At 39.4% G+C, this 19,919-nt stretch overlaps 1 protein-coding gene across 1 annotated transcript in view; it reads right to left on the bottom strand.

Moving 5' to 3' along the window:
• clptm1l (CLPTM1 like) overlaps positions 1-19,919 on the bottom strand; it is a 32,048-nt gene extending 12,129 nt beyond the window's left edge. The window contains exons 1-7 of the mRNA XM_078539490.1: positions 19,590-19,919; positions 14,457-14,557; positions 11,035-11,224; positions 5,814-5,956; positions 2,701-2,779; positions 1,804-1,921; positions 508-602 (exon numbers count right to left, since the gene is read on the bottom strand). Coding sequence (XP_078395616.1) covers positions 508-602; positions 1,804-1,921; positions 2,701-2,779; positions 5,814-5,956; positions 11,035-11,224; positions 14,457-14,557; positions 19,590-19,760 — 897 coding nt within the window. The 5' untranslated portion in view covers positions 19,761-19,919. The remainder of the gene's footprint in view (positions 1-507; positions 603-1,803; positions 1,922-2,700; positions 2,780-5,813; positions 5,957-11,034; positions 11,225-14,456; positions 14,558-19,589) is intronic.

The following is a 19,919-nucleotide window of genomic DNA, read 5'->3' as shown; positions in this document are numbered from 1 at the left end:
CGCATGCCTGTCCTTAGACTGGGAATGAACATAGTATTCTCCATGCTGCAGGTACTAATAAAAGTTTAAGTGCTCATTTGTTCAATCATACACATATCCACCAGTAAGTACACATGAATTGATGCTTAAATACATTTTGCTTTGAAAATATTAAATTTATTCCTTCTAATAGTTTGTATAATTTTGAATACCCCCCAGGAAATATCCTATAGATCTTACAAGCAAAGCCAGTATAAACAGGTAGAATTAGTGGCTGATTTCAAAATCTGACCTGCAGAATTATTGAAGAGCAGCATTAAAAAAATTGTCTCCCTCAAAACAGTTTTCTTATGTGCATTGGTTTTTTTGAATTAGACAAGTTACATTCCATCAAACACCCCAATGAAACAATCTTTAACTATGCATTTGGCTTTTTCTCACTGGGAAGTGTCCCCAAGTCTAAATATGCTGGACAACAGATAGAATAGTCCCCAAGGGAATAAAGCTTCTGACTTAGCTATAACTTACATGGAATGCTGCGACAAAGAATGTTAAAGCTAAGAAGTAGAGGTTGGTGTCTACAAAGATCCCTTTTACTTCATCAACATCTTTTTCAGTGAAACCTAAAATGCACATCATGAAAAGAGGAAGGAAACATTAGCTAAAAATAAAAATCAGCTAAAGTAAACAACCTTCCTTCCTATAATGCAACTTCTGGGGTTAAGGAGCAAAAATAATCCTGGCAACTATACAAATTTCAAAATAATTAGTACCATTATAATTCATGTAAAATAATTCGCCAGCTGGGTCTTCTGCAGATGAGATGGTGCAGCTGTGAAGAGATTTTCATCCTGAAGGCGGAGTTGCCTCCAGCAGGAATTACAGACAAATTATAATCACTACGTCCAAAGCAAAAAAAATTACAAGTGATTGGTGTGATTTGTAATCTTTAACATTCCGAGTGTATACTTCGATGTCATTCACAAAGCAATTAAGCACAGCATTAAGTCAACTTCCTATTACCAAAGAATAAATTTAAAACATCTCAGAAGAACACCTTTACTCAAAATGCCAAGCACTAAAGCAAAGAGAGGTAAAGGCTCTTATTGGAGTTATTTAAAAGATGATTATTTCCAATAATGAGAGCTGATGCACATAAAGGATGAGCTTTCATGATTAAATGGCTCTTTTTCCAACCTTAATTTATTTTTTTTAAATCCACAGTGAATTAAGGGGCGAGAGATGTGATTAATGTAGCAACAATCAATTGAATAATGTTAACAACAATATTCCAGTACTTGACATGGCTTGCCAAATAAACAGCAAGATGTTAATTAAAAGTATAATTGAAACAGTTCATTTGGATTCCACTGGTCCGCAAAAATACCTACAATATTCTTAGAAAAACTGCCAAATTACTGATAAGTGTGCATGACGCACTGCTGCACAGTTCAGTAATAAAATTCTCCAAGACTGAAATATTGGGTAGCTCTAACTCAGGACCCAGTGGCATGGCACACAATGCAGCGTTACCCATAATACAGCTCTAAATCAGCAAACAAAGGATGTGGCACAGGACTGTTGAGATGAGAAATGGAAGTGCAGAACTGGTACAGTAAAATATGCTCTTCTGAGATATATCTTAATGCCAAAGTTGACGTTTTGCTCAATGAGATGTTATGCCAGTATAACAAATATTAATATGGGTGCCCAAAATGGGAGAGACTCCCATTCCTCAGTACTAACATCCCTCAATTTGATAACAAATAAGAACACTTTTGAAAGCAAAAAGTAGCTGGCCATTTTCAAGAGCACAGGGCATACCAAAGCGTTGTAATGAATAGACAGCCTCTTGCATGTGGGTCCAAAACCTTAGCTTCCCAAGTGATATAGCATCATAAGAGATAGTAAGAGGTAACGTAATCGCTGTAGCATTTATAACCTGCAATATAAAGTTTCTCAGTATTAGACAACAGAAAGTATATTGTTCTGAAAAGGTGAAAAGGGTTTGGAGCACTGAAAGAGTTTAGTTCAAAGGAAACAAATGCAACTTTGCTCTAAAATATCCAATTTACAACCATTTTCTGATTGGAAGCACAATCTAGCAGAACTTCACAAAACATACTAGTACACAAAGGCTTCAAACATCAAGTCTAATCCAATCATTACTTCCCTCTGTTGATTAGTAAATTACTGGGTATAATTTACTGGGCTTCTAAGCTGCCATGCTATACAAGTGGTGATTGCTCCTTTATTTTGAGATTTGCCATTCACCTACATAGTGAGTGGACCAGAGATTACCATCCAAATGAAAATGTATTATTTCTTGGAAATATCTTAGGCAACAGATTGGAACACTGGTGCTTTTTAACCACAGACTGGTAAATTGGGAATTAACAACTATGATTTTCCACATGAGTTACAGATTTCAAACATATCAGCATGGGGAAGCCAGATGCTCCTACACTAAGTAGGAGAGCCTAAGGAACTCTTTGGTACCTCCCAGTGGGTAGTTCGAGAACAGCGAGCAATACAGCAAGTTACCTGGCAAGGATCAGGAAGAAAGAGGATAGGGCAAGGAAATATTTTTAAAAACCTTTTCCAACTTCTGTCATAAGACGAAATTTGGCAGTGACTGAACATGGAATGAAGCACATCCGTACATTTAAGTGTGATAACAAGGGGTTCTCCAGTTACGGGGGGAAAATAAAAGGAACTCACCCTCAAATCTCTCACTCGGTTGCTTAGCTCATCAACAAACAGTATAGGAAGATACTGCACAGTCTTTCCATGCTGCACCCTAAGATACCAAACATCACAACTGAAGTGTTAAAAAGAGGTGGTTCTTGGTCATATAAGCCTTTATTAAAGATCAGAATGGTTCTTCCTTCTTAAAGCAGATCCTGTGCTTATAAGTCCATCATGCTTGGCTAGAAAAACATTTCAATGAGGGAAAAGGTTTCTGTAGAATTTGAACACATAAGCACAAGGATTTACTCCGCCTAAACGGTTCATGATTTTATACACCCCTCTCAAATCTTGTAGCCTTCTCTGCTCTCAGGATAACCCAAGCTTCTCTAATCTATCCAAACAGCCAAAATCGCTCATCCCTGTACCCCTTCTTTTTAATCTCTTCTGTATCCTCTAAAAAGCATTCACATCCTTCCTAAAAGTGTGGTGCCCAGAATTAGACAATACTCCAGCTGGGCCAGACTAGTGTTTTCTACAGTTTTAGCATTGCACCTGGCTTTTGTACCTCTATTTAGAAAGCCTGGGATTCCACATGTTTTATTAACTGCTTTATTATCTTGTCCTGCCACCTTCAAAGATTTGTGCACAAGCACCCCCAGGTTTCTCTCTTCTAGCACCCTCTTTAAAATTATATAATTTAGTATAATTTCTGCTCATTCTTCTGACCAAAATTGTATCACCTCATACTTTACAGCACTGAATTTCACCTGCCATGTCTCCACCCATTCCACCAGCCTGTCTAGGCTCTCCTGAAGCCTACCAACATCTTCTTCAGTGTTTAATAATTTCCCAACTTTCACGTCATGGCGTATTGGCATTGTCACTCAACTAGTATTCCAGAGGCCCAGGGCAATGCTCTGGGGACTTGGGTTCAAATCCGAACTTAATGAAAATCTGGAATTAAAAGACTAATGACCATGAAACCATTGCCGATTGTTGTAAAAGCCCATCTGCTGTCCTTACCTAGTCTGGCCTACATGTGACTCCAGATCCACAACAATGTAGTTGACTCTGAAATGCCCTCTGAACAAGGGCAATTAGGGATGGGCAATAAATGCTGGCCTACGCAGTGACACCCCCATAAACAAATTTTTAAAAATGTACACCACAGGATTGGTCCCAGCACTGAAACTTGGGGAACTCTATTGTACACTTCCTTCCAGTCCAAAAAGCAGCCATTCACCACAACTATTTTCTATCCCTTAGTCAATTTTGCATCCATAATGTTGTTGTCCCTTTTATTTTTCAAACAAGCCTAGTATTTGATATTTAAAAGTCCGTGTGCACAACATCAACTGCACTGCCCTCATCCACCCTGTTATCTCATCAAAAAACTCAATCTAGTCAAACACGATTTGTCCTTAACATATGGCTTTCATTTATTAGCCCATGTTTGTCCAGGTGGCTGTTAATTTTCTCCAAGGTTATTGTTTTTAAAATTGCCCCACCATGAACATTAAACTGACTAGTGCATAATTGCCTGGTTTATCATTCTCCATCTTTTTGAACAAGGGTGCAACATTTGCAATCCTCCAGTCCTTTGGCACCACCTTGTATATAAGGAGGACTAGAAGGCTGTGGCAACTTCGGCAATTTCTATCGTTACTTCCCTCAGCAATCCAGGATGCATCCCATCTGGAGCAAGTATTTTATTCAGAACTACCAGCAGTACTAGCACCTCCTCTTTATTCATTTTTATCTCATCCAGTACCCCGCCAACCACCTGATGTACCATAATTTTGGCAAAAGTCTTTTTCCTTGATAAACATCAATGCAAAGTGCTCAATTATACCTCAATCATGCCATCTGCCTCCAAAAATGCACATTTTGGTCCTTAATCAGACCCACCACTCCTCTGATATCCAATTTACTGTTAGTATGCATATGGAAGACCTTTGGGTGCCTTTTTGTGTTGGCTGTCAATGTATGCTCATACTTGTCTTTACCGCTATTTTCTTTCTATACTTCATACTTTTTACATTCAGCCTGATCCTCCCTTGTATTATCACCTGCCAAATGCACCCTCAAAAGGAACTCTCTAATAAAAAAAAATCAAGTGTCACAACATGCAGTCATTCTAACAGATTTAATTAAAGTTTACATAGGTAGATAAATACAAATGTCTTAGTAATACCTGTATTCAAATAGTCATTTGGTAGTACAGAACTTGAGTATTGCTGAAAAAAGGCATTTTGTTGAAGCTTTTCATCTTGCACTCATCAGGACAATCGCAATACTAATGTCAAGGGAAACAATAACTTATACTGTATGAGAAGACAGTGCTGATTGATTGGCAAGTGGACTCTAATTGGTAGAGGTGTTGTCATGGAGAATGCGCCAGTTAATGGTGACTGACAGTTAACTGCCAATTATTGACTGAAATTTAAACCAGGCACCTTGACTCTGATTAGTCAAGGCATTGCCCTGAGAAATGAACCAACAGATGGCTCTTATTTATTTTGTTTAGCCGAGACAAGCACAACGTGTGTACATGTTCTTTCTGTCTGCAAAGAACAGGGCCCTGTGTATTAATGTATGTAGTTTCCAGTACACGCAAATGCGCCACACTGCTAGCCCGACTGACAATCTTAAATTGGTTGTCAGTGTAATTTTTAGCATACTCTGAGGATTATTTAGCAAATGTTGTCCAATCACAGAATCACATCTAACGTTGGATGCTGTGTTTTGAATTTTGCAAACATGAGTTGGTTGGCTAGTCTGTACCTTGCCTGTTGCGAACAGTGGAAGGGACATGCTGTTTGATACAATCCGCCAGTACAGCCTTCATACCTAGCATCACTGGCACTGAAATTCATATACCACATTGCTTGGCAATTAACTGTCAGTGACCATTAACTGGTGCATTCCCCATGGCAACGCCTCTACCAATTAGAGTCCACTTGCCAACCAATCAGCACTTATCTCATATAGTATAAAGCTGTTGTTTCCCCTGACATTGGAATTCTTGCGATTGTCCTGATGAGTGCAAGACAAAAAGCTTCAACAAAATGTCTTTTCTCAGCAAAATTCAAATACCTGTATTAAGATTTGCTTAAAATATCTACAACTAGTTATAAACTTACAATTTCAAATATCTGTGTACATCAGCAGGAAGTGCAGATCCATCAAAGGTGAAGTTGTCAGCCATGATATTGATGGTGAGTTTTGAACGCCAGTGTGCAACAGGCTGATCTGCAACTTTAGTTTCAGCGCTACCTGCTGTTTCCTGGTTTTGTGGAAAAAAATAAAGATCAAATTGATTCTGCAAAGGAAAGGAGCAAGATCTCTTGCTCAATGAGAAGCTGAAGAGTAGCCAGAAAATACAAAATAAAACTCCTAAAAAAGTGAAATGCATAAAATAAGCCAGTATAAGCACTGGGATTTGATTAATGCGTAATATCCAACTGCTGTTAAAATGAATATCCAGGTATATATTACCAATGGCAACATTAAGACCATAAGACGACTATAAGGCGTAGGAACAGTAGGCCATTCGGCCCATCGAGTCTGCTCCGCCAATGAGATCATGGCTGATCTGATAATCCTCAACTCCACTTTCCTGCCTCTTCCCCATAACCCTTTACTGATTAAAAATCTGTCTACCTCAGCCTTGAATATACTTAATGACCCAGCCCCTACAACCTTCTGCGGTAAAGAATTCCACAGGCTGACTACCCTCAGAGAATAAATTCCCCCTCATCTCCGTTTTAAATGGGCGCTCCCTTACTCAGATTATGTGCTCTTGGTCTAGGCTCTCCCACAAGGGGAACCAGCTTCTCAGCATCTACCCTGTCAAGCCCCCTAAGAATCTTATATGTTTCAATAAGGTCGCCTCTCATTCTTCTAAATTCCAAGAGTACAGGCCCAACCTACTCAACCTCTCCTCATAAGAAAATCCCTCCATCCCCAGGATCAACCTAGTGAACCTTCTATGGACTGCCTCCAATGCCAGTATATCTTTCCTTAGATAAGGGGACCAAAATTGCTCACAGTATTCTAGGTGTGGTCTAACTAGTGCCTTGTATGGTTTTAGCAAGACTTCCCTACTTTTATACTCCATTCCCTTTAAAATAAAGGCCAACATTCCATTTGCCTTCCCTATTACCTGTTGAACTTGTATGTTAGCTTCTTGGGATTCATGAACAAGGACTCCCAAATCCCCCTGTGCTGCAGCCTTCCACAGTCTTTCTCCACTTAAATAATATTCAGCTCCTCTATTCTGCCTGCCAAAGTGCATAACTTCACATTTTCCCACATTATATTCCATCTGCCAAGTTTCTGCCCACTCACTTAACCTGTCTATATCGCCCAGTAGACTCCTTGTGTCATCCTCACCACTTGGCTTCCCACCTATTTTTGTGTCATCCGCACTTAGCGATAATACATTCACTTCCCTCATATAAGTCATTAATATATATTGTAAATAATTGAGGCCCCAGCACTGATCCCTGTGGCACTCCAACAGTTACAGGTTGCCATTCTGAAAATGCCCTTATCCCAACTATCTTCTATTAGTTAGCCAATCCTCTGTCCATGCTAATATACTACCCCCAACACCATGGGCTCTTATCTTAAGTCGCCTTACATGCGGCACCTTATTGAGCACCTTTTGGAAATCCAAATATATTACCGTCTACTGGTTCCCCTTTATCTATCCTGCTCCTTACATCCTCAAAGAATTCTAATAAATTTGTTAGGCATGATTTCCCCTTCATGAAGCAAAGACGACTCTGCTTGATTAGATTATGTATTTCTAAATGCTTTAGAATAGCTTATTACATCCTTTATAATAGGCTCCAACATTTTTCCAATGACCAATGTTAAGCTAACTGGCCTATAGTTACCTGTTTTTTGTCTCCCTCCCTTTTTGGATAAGGGTGTTACATTGGTCATTCTCCAGTCCTCTGGAGCCTTTCCAGAATCTAAGGATTCTTAGAAGGTTACTACCAATGCATCCACTATCTCCATAGCTACTTCCTTTAATATCCTAGGATCAGGTCCAGGGGACTTATCAGCCTTTAGCCCCATTAGTTTCCCAAGTACTTTTTGTCTAGTGATTGTATTTATTTCCTCCCCCACCTTTTGCCCCTTCATTATTTAATATTTTTGGAATGCTATTAGTATCTTCTACCATGAAGACTGAAGCAAAGTATTTATTCAACTCCTCTGCCTTTTCCTGGTTCCCCATTATTATTTCCCCAGCCTCATTCTCTGAGGGGCCTGTGTTCACTTTGGCCTCTCCCTTCCTTTCTATATACTTAAAGAAGCTCCTACTGTCCATTTTTATATAACTTGCTCGTTTACCCTCAAAGTTTATTTTCTCCCTCTTTACTTTTTTTTTGGTAATCTTTTGTTGGTTTTTAAAGCTTTCCCAATCCTCTGGCTAACCACTAATCTTTGCCACATTGTATGTTTTTTCTTTCAATTTGATACTGCCCTTAACTTTCTTGGTTAACCATGTTTGGTTTATCCCCTTCCCTGAATCCTTCTTCCTCACCGGGATATATCTTTGTTGAGGGTCATGAACTATTTTCTTAAACGTTTACCATTGTTCACCAACCGTCTTTTCTGCTAAACTGCTCCTAGTCCATTCCAGCCAACTCTACCCTCATTCCATTGTAATTACCCTTATTTAAGTTTAGCACAGTTGTTTCAGACCCAAGTTTCTCATTCTCAAACTGAATGCTAAATTCTACCATATTATGGTCACTTCTTCCGAGGGGATCCTTTACATTTATTAAACCTTCCTCATTACACATTACCAGGTCCAAAGCAGCCTGACCCCTGGTTGGATTCACAACGTATTGTTCTAAGAAACTGTCCCGAATACACTCTGAATTCTTGCTCGTGTCTACCTCTGCCAATTTGATTTTCCCAATCTACATGAAGATTAAAGTCACCCATGAATAATGTACTGCCTTTTTTACATGCCCTCATTATCTCCTGATTTATACTCTGTCCTACAGTATAGCTGTCAGGGGGCCTATAGACCAATCCCACCAGTGTCGTCTTCCTCTTCTTGTTTCTTACCTCCACCCATATGGATTCTACATCTTCCAATCAAAGATCCTTTCTTGCTATCGCACTTATTCCATCTCATACTAAAAAAGCTACCCTACCACCCGTTCCTTCCTGCCTGCCCTTTCAAAAAGTCACATACCCCTGAATATTTAGTCCCCAGCTTTGATCTCCTTATAGCCATTATGGAGATGTGGTTACAAGATCATACCCATTAACCTCTATTATTTTGTTCCGAATGCTACGTGCATTTAAGAGCCATTAATTTTGCATTTTTACTATTTTTTTTCCTTTTTGACCCTATTTGCTGCTGTTTTTTTAATGTTTGCACTCTCTGTCCCTTCCTGTCACACTGGGTATCACTACCTAAATAGCTGACCTGCAAGGCTGCCATGTCCTTTTGCTTTATAAGCCTACGTATCCCCTTTCCAGAACCCTCCCCACCACTTATTTAATTTACATTACATCAACAATTATTGCACATCCAAAACCTTGCAAGTCATTCTTGTCGATTAACTACCATGTAATTGTTCTACTTTCAGTCTGTTGAACTTTACTGTCTCTGTAACAAAACAGAGTATTCCCTACGCATGCTACAGATGAACTTTAATAAGAATCTCAAGACATCACATGTTTGTCAGGCCGCTGAAAAAAATGACCTGAATAACATCACAACAATACTTAAGCTGGACATCCAGACCATCACGTTTTTCTATAAAATGGAATCTTAATGTTGTATCTATATAAATTTTTCTCAAAATATCAAATCCTCCCAAATAGCTTTGCTACCTTGAATTCAATCCTTCATATGCAAAAATTTGAATATGGAGCATATGGTCGCCCACTGAACCAAGATTGCTATAGCAACTTTAGTTACACAGTACCTTTAACATAGCAAAGCTTCTCGAGGTGAGTCATACATTCAAGCAAGAGGAGGCAGTGACCAAAAGTGCAGCCAAAGATGTGGCATGATATGAAGGTTCTACCAGAGAGGGGAGCAGGAGTTGTTACAGTCGACCAGAGGGAGAGAAGGAAAGCAGAAAGTGAGATCTTAGATGTTATAGCAGAAAACAGGCCATAGAAACTCTTGATGACAAGGATGAGAATTTTAGAGATGCTGAGAGTAGGGTGCCAATGCAAGAGGCTAAGAAGCCAGTGATAGGTAAAGAGGAATTTGTGCAGGTAGGCAAGGAATTTCAGAAGAGTTATAGTTTACGTAAAACAGAGGTTGAGAAGTCAGTGGAGAACACCTTGGAAAAATAAAGTCTCACATAACTAAGGCATGGACTGGGAATTTCAGCTACAAGGGGACTGAGTTAGAGACAGTCAAGTGAAGCTTCAAAGTTGGAAATGGACAGTACTGGTTGATGGACTGGAGATAGGGCTCAAAGCTCAGTTCAAGGCTGAACAAGATATCAAGGCTGTGTACCAATGGGTTGAGTTCAAGCAGCCAGCCAGGGAAGTCAGTATGATCGGAAATTGATTCTGGGGAGTGGCGGTGGGGGCAAGGCAGAAAACAGGGTGATTTTGGTCTTGCTAATGTTGAAGAAAGCAAGGGTTTCTCACTACGCCAGGAGAATACTTATGCCCACCCACCTAATAGTGCAGCGTACTACTTCCGGGCAATTAGGTTGATCAGTGGAAAGGAAGTTGAGAAAGCAAAAATAAACTGCATTGTCTGAAAGGCAACATATAATCAAATGTTATTTTAAAATGCACCAAGATCCTTGAGTTTTCTGAAAACTCTGGGTGAAGAGGTACCATTTTCAGCACCAATTAGGCTCTATGGTACAGTGACCAGGAAATGCAAAATTATACGGCAATGATTATTAACCACACAATCTACTAAAAAGCTAGAAACAGCAACTGTTTACCAGGCAACTAGCATCTCCAATGATTGAAGATGAGTGATTAAAACCATTTCTCTCAGCAGTACAGTCGAGGTATGAGTGCTTTAAGCTGCTGAACCCATTAATAATTAAAGTAAATTGGCTACTTTTGCTGAAATCACCTCTTTTCACATTTCCAAATACAATGTCAATTTGCTACTAATTTTGGAGCAAATCACCAACCGTAGCCCAGTCTGAACTTGCTATGTTTTCAATCTATTAAAATCAATACTCGAAATAAAGTGGAAACGTCATGTGGCTTCCTTCAAGCTCAGGTGATGCCAGGGGTTTGTGTCTGTCCAGGGACCTGCGTTGAGCTGTCACTAGCTCAGAGAGCCTCACTTTTTCTAACTTTAGTTTTAATTATATTTCCGTTCGTCATTCTTAAAACACATACTTGGGCCTCGGTCTCTCCTGTAATTAGGTTGATTTCCTCAGGTTTAGGAATCATGTATGTTGTAAGGTGTCCAATGCCATACACGTGATTACTGTCATGCCAAGGTGGTATGCCAACATGGTGGAGAAATAAGTGAGTGTACAGTGTCCCATTGTTACGGGTTTTCTTTGGTAATGAAACATTGACGACCCTTTAAAAAGATAAAGGAATGTATGTTAGATAGAATGATCCATAGAAGCCATGGTTATTATATACATATATTACCTAAGCTTGGTGCAATGACATTAATTAAAATGATAAAATTCACGGTAAACCAAGTTTTATTGTCAAAGAATGTAGAATTCAAAATAAATTCAGGGGATTATTAAAGAGAAACTAAATCCAAATGAAAACTCATTCCACCTAATTATCTCTAATGATATTTGACAGTTATTGCTGAAATTCAAAGAACATAGCATTTAACAGGTTACTGTGTGTCATTAGATACAATCATCTCCATAAAAAAGCAAACATTGAAACAAATTGTATATTAAAATCTCAACCAAATTTGAGTTATTTGTTGGCGTTTAATCTGTAGATCACCGTTTCTGTAGTTTTTTATTCCTTTAAAAAGTCAAACTCATTTGGACTACACGTTTTGCTGGGAAGTACTTGTTTAATTCATTTTACCAAAATTCTCCATTTTAAGAGTTGTAGGTGTAAACAACACAATGAAGTTTCCACAGTTCTTGCATAACATGTCTTTTCCCACACAGCATCCAATACTGTGGATGATATTGTGCAATGAAGATTAATTTTAAAAGATTGCATTTATACAGAGATTACACAAGCTTGCCAACTGACCCAAGCAGTCTGTGTTGGTATTCATTCTCTACATCCAATAATTAACATGGGAAAAGGAATATCTTAGCAACACTGAACAAGCTAAACAGATGGACACAAAATATTCTCACTAAGGGAGCAGGAGACAAACACATTACCAGTTTTTGTTTCTCATACAGTATTAATGATTTCTGCGCTCTGCTTAAGGACAGTTTTGTTCTATGGCCTCACAACAGTCAAAATAGAGATAAGCCCTCACTGCATTTCACTTGAGGCCATTACAAATATGGCAGAGAGACTCTCGATTGCTTTTAGATGGATGGGAACCTAGGCTTCAGAGATGAAAGAATAGTGTTTTTATACATTGCACCACCCAATCCAGTGCAGTAGCATTGATGAAAAGGTTTGCTGAAAAAGTTAATCCACATATTCCCCAACTTCTTCATCTCTCTCAGCTGGTGAAGTTCCAGTATTGAGCAGCTCTTTCATAACTATTAGCCAGGAAACTACTGAATGGATTTGTGAAGTGAAATCTTCACCCATACTAACCCAAATTAAACACAAACTACTTAGCAAATTACACATTCTACTCTCAATGCACAACTGAAATATGTACTCCAGGGTCTAATAGCTGGCACTCAAGAGTAACCAAGAAATTATGAGCCGTTTTTGGAAAACGTTAATATATATTTTTAAAGGCCCACTTCAGAAAACAACATTAATGGTCAGCCCCACATCTAGTCCATCAATCTGATCTTCTCTCGGTCCAGCACCATGATTTTTCTCTCGGTCCAGCACCATGATTTTTCTCTCACCCATTTCAAATCAGCTGCTTCTGTTCTTAATTTACTCTAATTGCTGTCAATATTCAGCACCATGCATTCATCACCTTGAGGACAAATTTCTGAAGCCTGCCCATTTTGGCCTCCCGAACCTCCCAGTTAATGCAGAACTCCAAGGCACAAATCTTCTTATCCACAAAGTCGGCACTCACCAACCCATTCTTTCACAGTTCCATTGGCTCCCAACATAACATTGAATCAATTTTGAGACCCTCACTTTTGACTCCTATGACAGCCTTACGCTACTCAACTTGGATAACTATCTGCAGTTATTCATAAAGACAGACCAAAAAGCAAGCAACTGGACACAGAGGTGACCTGTTTGATTGGGGTGCAATAAACCATTATGCCAGGTTCATCGACTATGTTGGTACACATAGGATTAGAATCACAAAAGTGTAGTGCTATAGTCATGGCGTTTGGAGGAGAAAATGTGAAGAAAAGTGGAATAGTTAAGTGCCAAGATAGCTGAGAGGTTGAGAAGGAGAATGAAGCACAGCAAGCTGTGGTCATAGTTACAGAGTACACAACTGGTGACTTGTCACCGCTGTCTGGTCATAAACTAGGCCTTGAGACTCAATTAGTAATAAGTACTTGGGTACATATTCAAGGAGCTTGGATAGAAAGGAGAGTTTAGGGATAGAACTTTAACAAGCGAGAATAGAAATGTCACAAGAGATAAATAAGAAAAGTTTTAAAATATATGGAAACAGTGCCAGAAGAATGAGTGAAGTTGACCATGTCAGAAAACTGAAGAAAGAGAAGCTGGTTGAAAAACCAAATCACGGACATGTTAGAGAAAATAAATCTGATGAGAGCTGCAGTGGTAATTGAGAAGGAGCACCAGAATATGGGAGTGAGGTTAGGAAAATGAGAGCTACAATAGGCCCAGCTATGTAGAGACATTGATTTTGGAATCCAGAAGCTCCTCACAGGTTGGGCTTTCCTTGCCTTCCAGGGTGACCTCTGGCAGAGGACGATTTGGCTGTGCAATGCTCAACGTTGGAAGAATGTTCCACAAGAAAAAATATAGTTAGGAGGTCTAGCCAGGAATAATCATTTTATGAGCCTGGAGTCAATTATTACATATTAGAATGCCTGTCTTAATGGGTAAGCAACTAGTCTACTCCTGATCATTCAAAGTCATTTCTACATGAAAAATGAGAATTACCGCAAATTAAACAAGTAGAACAGAGTAGTAGTACATTCTGTACTCAAAAAAAACATCCAAAATGAATTAAGCAACTTTCAATTAAGAGTAGATTATATCTTTGAGTAAACATCGCTGATTATTTAACGCTTTTGAACTACATCCAAAGGTTCAAACAATACTTATAGAGCACTACAGGAGCTTGCATTCAGAAAATATGAATCCTGGTGCTAAGGTTCTTTGGGGTTATTTATCCTTCCTTCTGATTCCGCTCCCCTCTCCTATTACCCCAGAACCCTCCATACTCAAATGGTCTTGTTATGTAGGAAAGGATTGTGCTCATGTCTTTTTAACATATCTGCAGGAAACAGTATTTCAAATCTAAGAATTAATTGGCAATAAACAGTGACATAAATTCATTTTCCTTTTTACTTCCGTTTTCTGGAAAGACTAGAAAAGTGAAGTAGAGATCAGCATCCTTCAGACTATGGGCATACTCTTCTACCCACCGGTAAGTGTGGAATACTCACTAATTCAGGTGTGACTTAGGTTTCCCACATACATAATTAATAAACACACTAGAATGTATTAAAGTGAAAAGTAGTTACCTCTCAAACTTAGAGTTCACATCAAAGTGTTCTATCTTCAATATGAGGTTTAAATTGGCTCCATCAATAACACTGCTTTTTGTTGAAGTATAGACACTCAGCTAAAATACAAATTCAAAACTGTAAGCAAACTTTAAAGAAAAATCATTTATTCCATTATTCTTTCAAGGCTGTGTTCCTGAAAGAAGCATTTACTAAAATGGCAATGTTAACATCATCCATATAAGCAAACAAAGGCACATCAAGTAACATTGGGAGTGCAAACAATGAACACCACAACACTAAGTCGCAGAAAACTGAAAATAATTGTTTCAAAGAATGTCAAATGTTGTCAGCAAAATCAATAACAATTTAATCCTGCCTCTAACAATATGAGAATTAAAAATTATGTAGTCTCATTGTTTTTCCTTTTTGGCAAAGCATCTCACTGAAAACCAACATACGTCACCTGAACAACATGAAACACAAGCTGAAGCCTCTCATGCCATCTTCCCAAAGCACAGATTGAAAGCTGGGTATGCCCACATAAGGAGGAAAAATTGTCAATCCGAGGGCATTCTCTGACACCTCCTAGAACTTGGCTCAGAATAGGAATAGATAGGGCCTGAGAGGAAGCCACATCCATCATTTGGGTAGCTTTGGGAAGAAAATATAAGGAAGCTAGCCTCTGATTAAAAAGAGCACATTCAATAGATGATTTGATCAGGTTGCAGCTGTAGAGCCTGACAATTGTCACAGGAATCAAATGGTGCCGTGATAGGTTCACTGTCACACCAGCTGCTCTGAAAGCAGCTTAGGAGTAGGTGTCATCTCTGGGTTGTCCAACCGGCCTCTGAATCTTCACAATTCAACCTTTCCTGTCCAGGCAACTTGGTCCTATCTCAAATTTTATTTCTTGTTTGCTGGATTGTGATGCTTGAATTTTGTCGTGCTAAGCTTGGAAAGTTTTTTTAGGCACTGTTGGTTGGAAAGAGCTGTTTTCAGTGCTGTTGCTCTAATAAAACTGGGTAGTTTCCCAGCACAATGCTTTAGCTGACCTCAGTCATAATTTGATACACCACAAAGTTGATCTTTAACAAGACAGCAAAAAATAAAGCTGCCATTCACTGTGTTTGAGCTAATTATTTAAAAAGCACAAGAACTGCTCAAGCACTAGTAAAACAAGCACATATTAGGCCAAACAATTAAAAGATTTTGGCCTTTTCTTCCTTGCCATTTTAAAAGTCAATTTTATAATGTTGTGGGTCAAAACTATTTCAAGGTCAGCTACAGCGTTGTGCTATCACAGAAACAGTCCCCTGACACACAGGATCCGCATAAAAACCTGTCAGCAGCCAATTTTAAGCCGGTTAGATTAACACTACATCTTCTGAAGGTCTTTGTCTGTGTCAACAACCCGATTCAAAATGGGAAGGTAGAGGATACATCGCAAGTACTGGAAAATAAACCACTGAAGCTGCTGCAGAATTCACAAATGCTAGAGAAAGTTGAGTTACACTGACCCTTGCCAGTAGTTTGCACTTTGAACAATGGCTCACCTCTTGAGTCAAAGCATATTAGGTTCAAATCCCCCTCCAGAGATTGAACTCAACTCTAAGCTGACACTCCTGTGTAGTACCTGAGGAGCGCTGCAGTCAGAGATGCTATCTTTTGAGGCACCAACTGCTCTCTCAGTGAGATGTGGAAGATCCCGTGCATTAATTCGAAGAACAGGGCTGTTATCCCCAGTGTCCTGCTCAATATTTACCTAACAACCACTAAACACAGATTATCTGGTCATTATCACATTGTTCTTTGTAGAAGGTTGCTATGTGCAAATTGGCTGCTGTGTTTCCTGCAGTGCAAAAATGACCGCAGTTACTTAATTGCCTATAAACTGCTTTGGGGCACCCTGATGTTGTGAAAAGTTATTATTTAATGCCAGTCTTCTTTCTTTCTTGGTGTCTAATGTGTTATCCTCACACCGTGTAAATCTTTGAAATAAAATTAATCTGATCATTTCCAGCACAGAATTAGCAGCAAGCTGTAGGGTAGCTGTAGTGCTGTAGGTGAGGCAAAACTCAAACATTATTTTTATGTCTACCTGATGTTCTCACTGGATGAAAAGAAATGTTAGAAATTCATACCCAAGACCGAGAAATAAAAGAGAGTATCAACACATCAAATATTATTCATTCAGGCACCTGGTTCTACAAAAAGAAATGTTTCATTATAATTAAATGTACTTCAGCCTTTAAAAGCAAAACATGTATGGAATAATGCTAAATTTATATCAGCTGCCACTACAGTCAAAGAAATTATTCCGTAATTTCTTTTTGTTAGTTCACGGAGTGATCGTGTTGCTGGCTAGGCCAGCATTCATTGCCTATGCCTAATTGCCCTCGAGGAGATGGTGGTGAGCCGCCTTCTTGAATTGCTGCAGTCCACATGATGTAGGTACATCCACAGTGTTGTTAGTAAGGGAGTTCCAGTGGCCATGAAGGAACAGCGATATAGTTCCAAGGCAGGGTGTGGCTTGAAGAGTGGTTCCAAGGGAGCCAGGTCTACTTTCAGAATATAGGAACAGGAGAGGAATCTTCAGCTCCCCAAGCCTGTTCAGCCACTCAATTTAGGTCATGACTAAGCTGTACTTCAATTTTAGTTATTCACCTTTTCTTCATACTTGATACCTTTACCTAACAAAAACCTATCCAAGGAAAACTTCAACAGAACCAAAATCCACAGCTAATTGTGGGGGTTTGGGGGGTGCATGCGTTCAGTTTTCCAGTACTGTTCGTGTAAAAATGCATCAGGATTTCACTCCTCTATTGTCTAGACCCAGTTTAAAAATGACATTGTGTTCTCAATTCCAGCAGAGGAAATAGTTTCTCTTTCCAACTCATCGACTTCCTTTTTTATCAACACGTCAGTTATATCAACACTTAACCTTCTAAATGCAAGGACACAGTAAACCAGGTTTGTGCAACCAATCACATAATTTAACCCATAATTCTGCTGAATCTACACTATATGCTCTCCAAGACTAATGTATCTTTTTTGAGGTGTGGTGCCCAAAACTGAAGTCAGTACTCCAGGTGGGGTTTGATCAAGGCATTATACAAATGAAGCACAACTTCCTCACTTTTGCATTCCAACTTCCTTGAGATAAAAGCCAACATCCCATTAGCCTTTTTGATTACTTTTTTTCCTCCATAGTTCATAGTCTCTCACCAATAAAAAAAATGCTGATTTGTCTCAGATCTGGAATCAGTGATTTTACATTGAACGCCATCCGCCACAGTTTTGGTCACTCACTTGATTATTTCCCTCTGTAACCCACTGCTCCCATCTACACAACTTACTGTGCCTAACTTAATCTCTTCTGGAAATTTGCACATATGACTCTCTATTCCCTCATCCAAGTTGTCAGGGTATACAGTTAAAAACTGAGGCTCTAGTACAAATCCTTGGGGACGTGACCAGTCACGCTCCCTATTCAAAGAAAGCTCCGTCTACCTCTATTCTGTTTCTTACCATCCAACTAATTACTAACCATGTCACAAGCTACTCTTTCCTAATTCTGAGAGCTTTCATTTTTGCTATATAAAAAAAATCTTACCTGGAACCTTTAAGCCTTCTGAAAACTCAACACAAACCAACCATAGGCACTCCTCTCTCCAACGTGCTAATGATCATCTCAACAATTCAGTTAGAGAACTGAAACAAATGTGCATACATAAGCATGCATGTATAGCTGTTTTAACATCACAAGATAGTGCCACTTAACTACCTCTTCAATGACTGTGACAAATGAAAACCATGCAGCAGTTTCTGGCGAAAGCTTCACCCTACCGCATCATGAAAACAAAATCCACATGAAGACAATTGTCACAGCATGTTTTTGTGCAAGTAATCCACCCCTGCAAATACTGACCCTTTTGTGACCACATCCGCCCATTCCCCCCACCCACAAATTTATTCCTGGGAAAACTGGTCCAAGTTTCCTAAAGGGTGCCAGTTACCCATGAAAACAGGGCCAGTATCACAGGCCTTTTACAAATACTCAGCAACAGAAACAATTTGCCAGTAAGTCATTAAATATAAAAATAAATGCTAAATTCCAATAACAGGGAAATCTGGTGACTTCAGGGATTCGCTGGAAAATCTCAACTTGATATCCTATGGTTATTTCAGTAATGTGCCAGCACAAGGCCTCCTCCATTAATAAATTGTCAAAGTAAATAGGATGGTATCCCCGTCACCAGATGCAGTCGACAGGTCCAAATATGTTCCTTTGAGCTCCAGCTGGGGGACATGTGCAAACAAGAAAATGGCTGCAAGTGCTAGCCCATGTTCTCAGCCTCCCTAAAAATTATTTCATCAATCACAGCATAGTTCAGATTTTGCCTGACCTTTGTCGGTGCTCCCAGTTGCAGAAAAAGTCACTGCGATTTAAAACAACTGCACACATTCCGAGCAGTTTTATAGTGATGCTGGCTGTCCCTCCACAACATAAATGGAGCAACTTTTACAGCAATAGCAGTGACTGTGAATGCAAGTACAGTATAACATTCCTCCGTATGAAGGATTTAAGGATGACTTCAAAGCATCCCTGAAGAGGTCAAACACCCCCACCAACACATGGTAGACCCTGGATTGTGACCGGGCAAGGTTCATTCGGGAAGGTACCGAACAAACTGTTTCATCTGAAAAATGCAGAGACAAAGTCTCGGCGTCGCAGGGAGGACACAAACCTCCCAACAACTCACATACCCAACCCTCCAATCACCACCTGACTCACATATGGCAGAGTCTGCAGATCACATATTAAACTTACCATCCATCTCAGAGCCAATCAAACTAAAGTGGAAGCAAGTCAACCTCAACCCCAAGATGGACTGCCCAAGACTCAGTATAACAGTGAAACTTCCCACTTCTAAAGTTGATTCAGTCACTGTCTCAACATCAATGAAATTTCTAAACCACAGGCAAAGTATTAGGCAAACCTTTAAAAAAAAACTTTCAAGCCACATCATATTGATATCCTGAACTAAAATATACAATTTAGAGGAAAGGCATCAACTTAGCTAACATGTGATACGTTGAATTTTGGAGGAGAATCAACTGCAGTGTGTAAAAACCAAAGGCACTGACCTGAATTTTAGGGTTAAGAGCTAGGTAAGGCTTGATGCAGTTCTTGTTCTTGGGGTTAGTGCAGGGCTTGGTGTAAACTATCCCATACATCACCCAGCAAGTGTGTAAGACATAGGCAACAAATACCCCCACAATCAGGGTGGTGAAAGAGGTTGTCTTTAACCCAAACATATTGGGAACAGTTTAAAACTACAAGAACAGCAACATATCTGAATTTAAAAATAAAAACGATGGAGCTGCAAGATAAACCGCCCCTCCCCGCCTGTCTAACTCGTACACTCGCCCTGCGCCTCCATTGCTGCTTCCACCGGTTAACCGCCAGCCCCTTCC

This window comes from Cetorhinus maximus, chromosome 3, assembly GCF_964194155.1.
Source record: "Cetorhinus maximus chromosome 3, sCetMax3.hap1.1, whole genome shotgun sequence".
Lineage (NCBI taxonomy): Eukaryota > Metazoa > Chordata > Chondrichthyes > Lamniformes > Cetorhinidae > Cetorhinus > Cetorhinus maximus.
The sequence above is the reverse complement of the archived record's forward strand: the minus strand, read 5'-3'. Positions and strand labels throughout refer to the sequence as shown.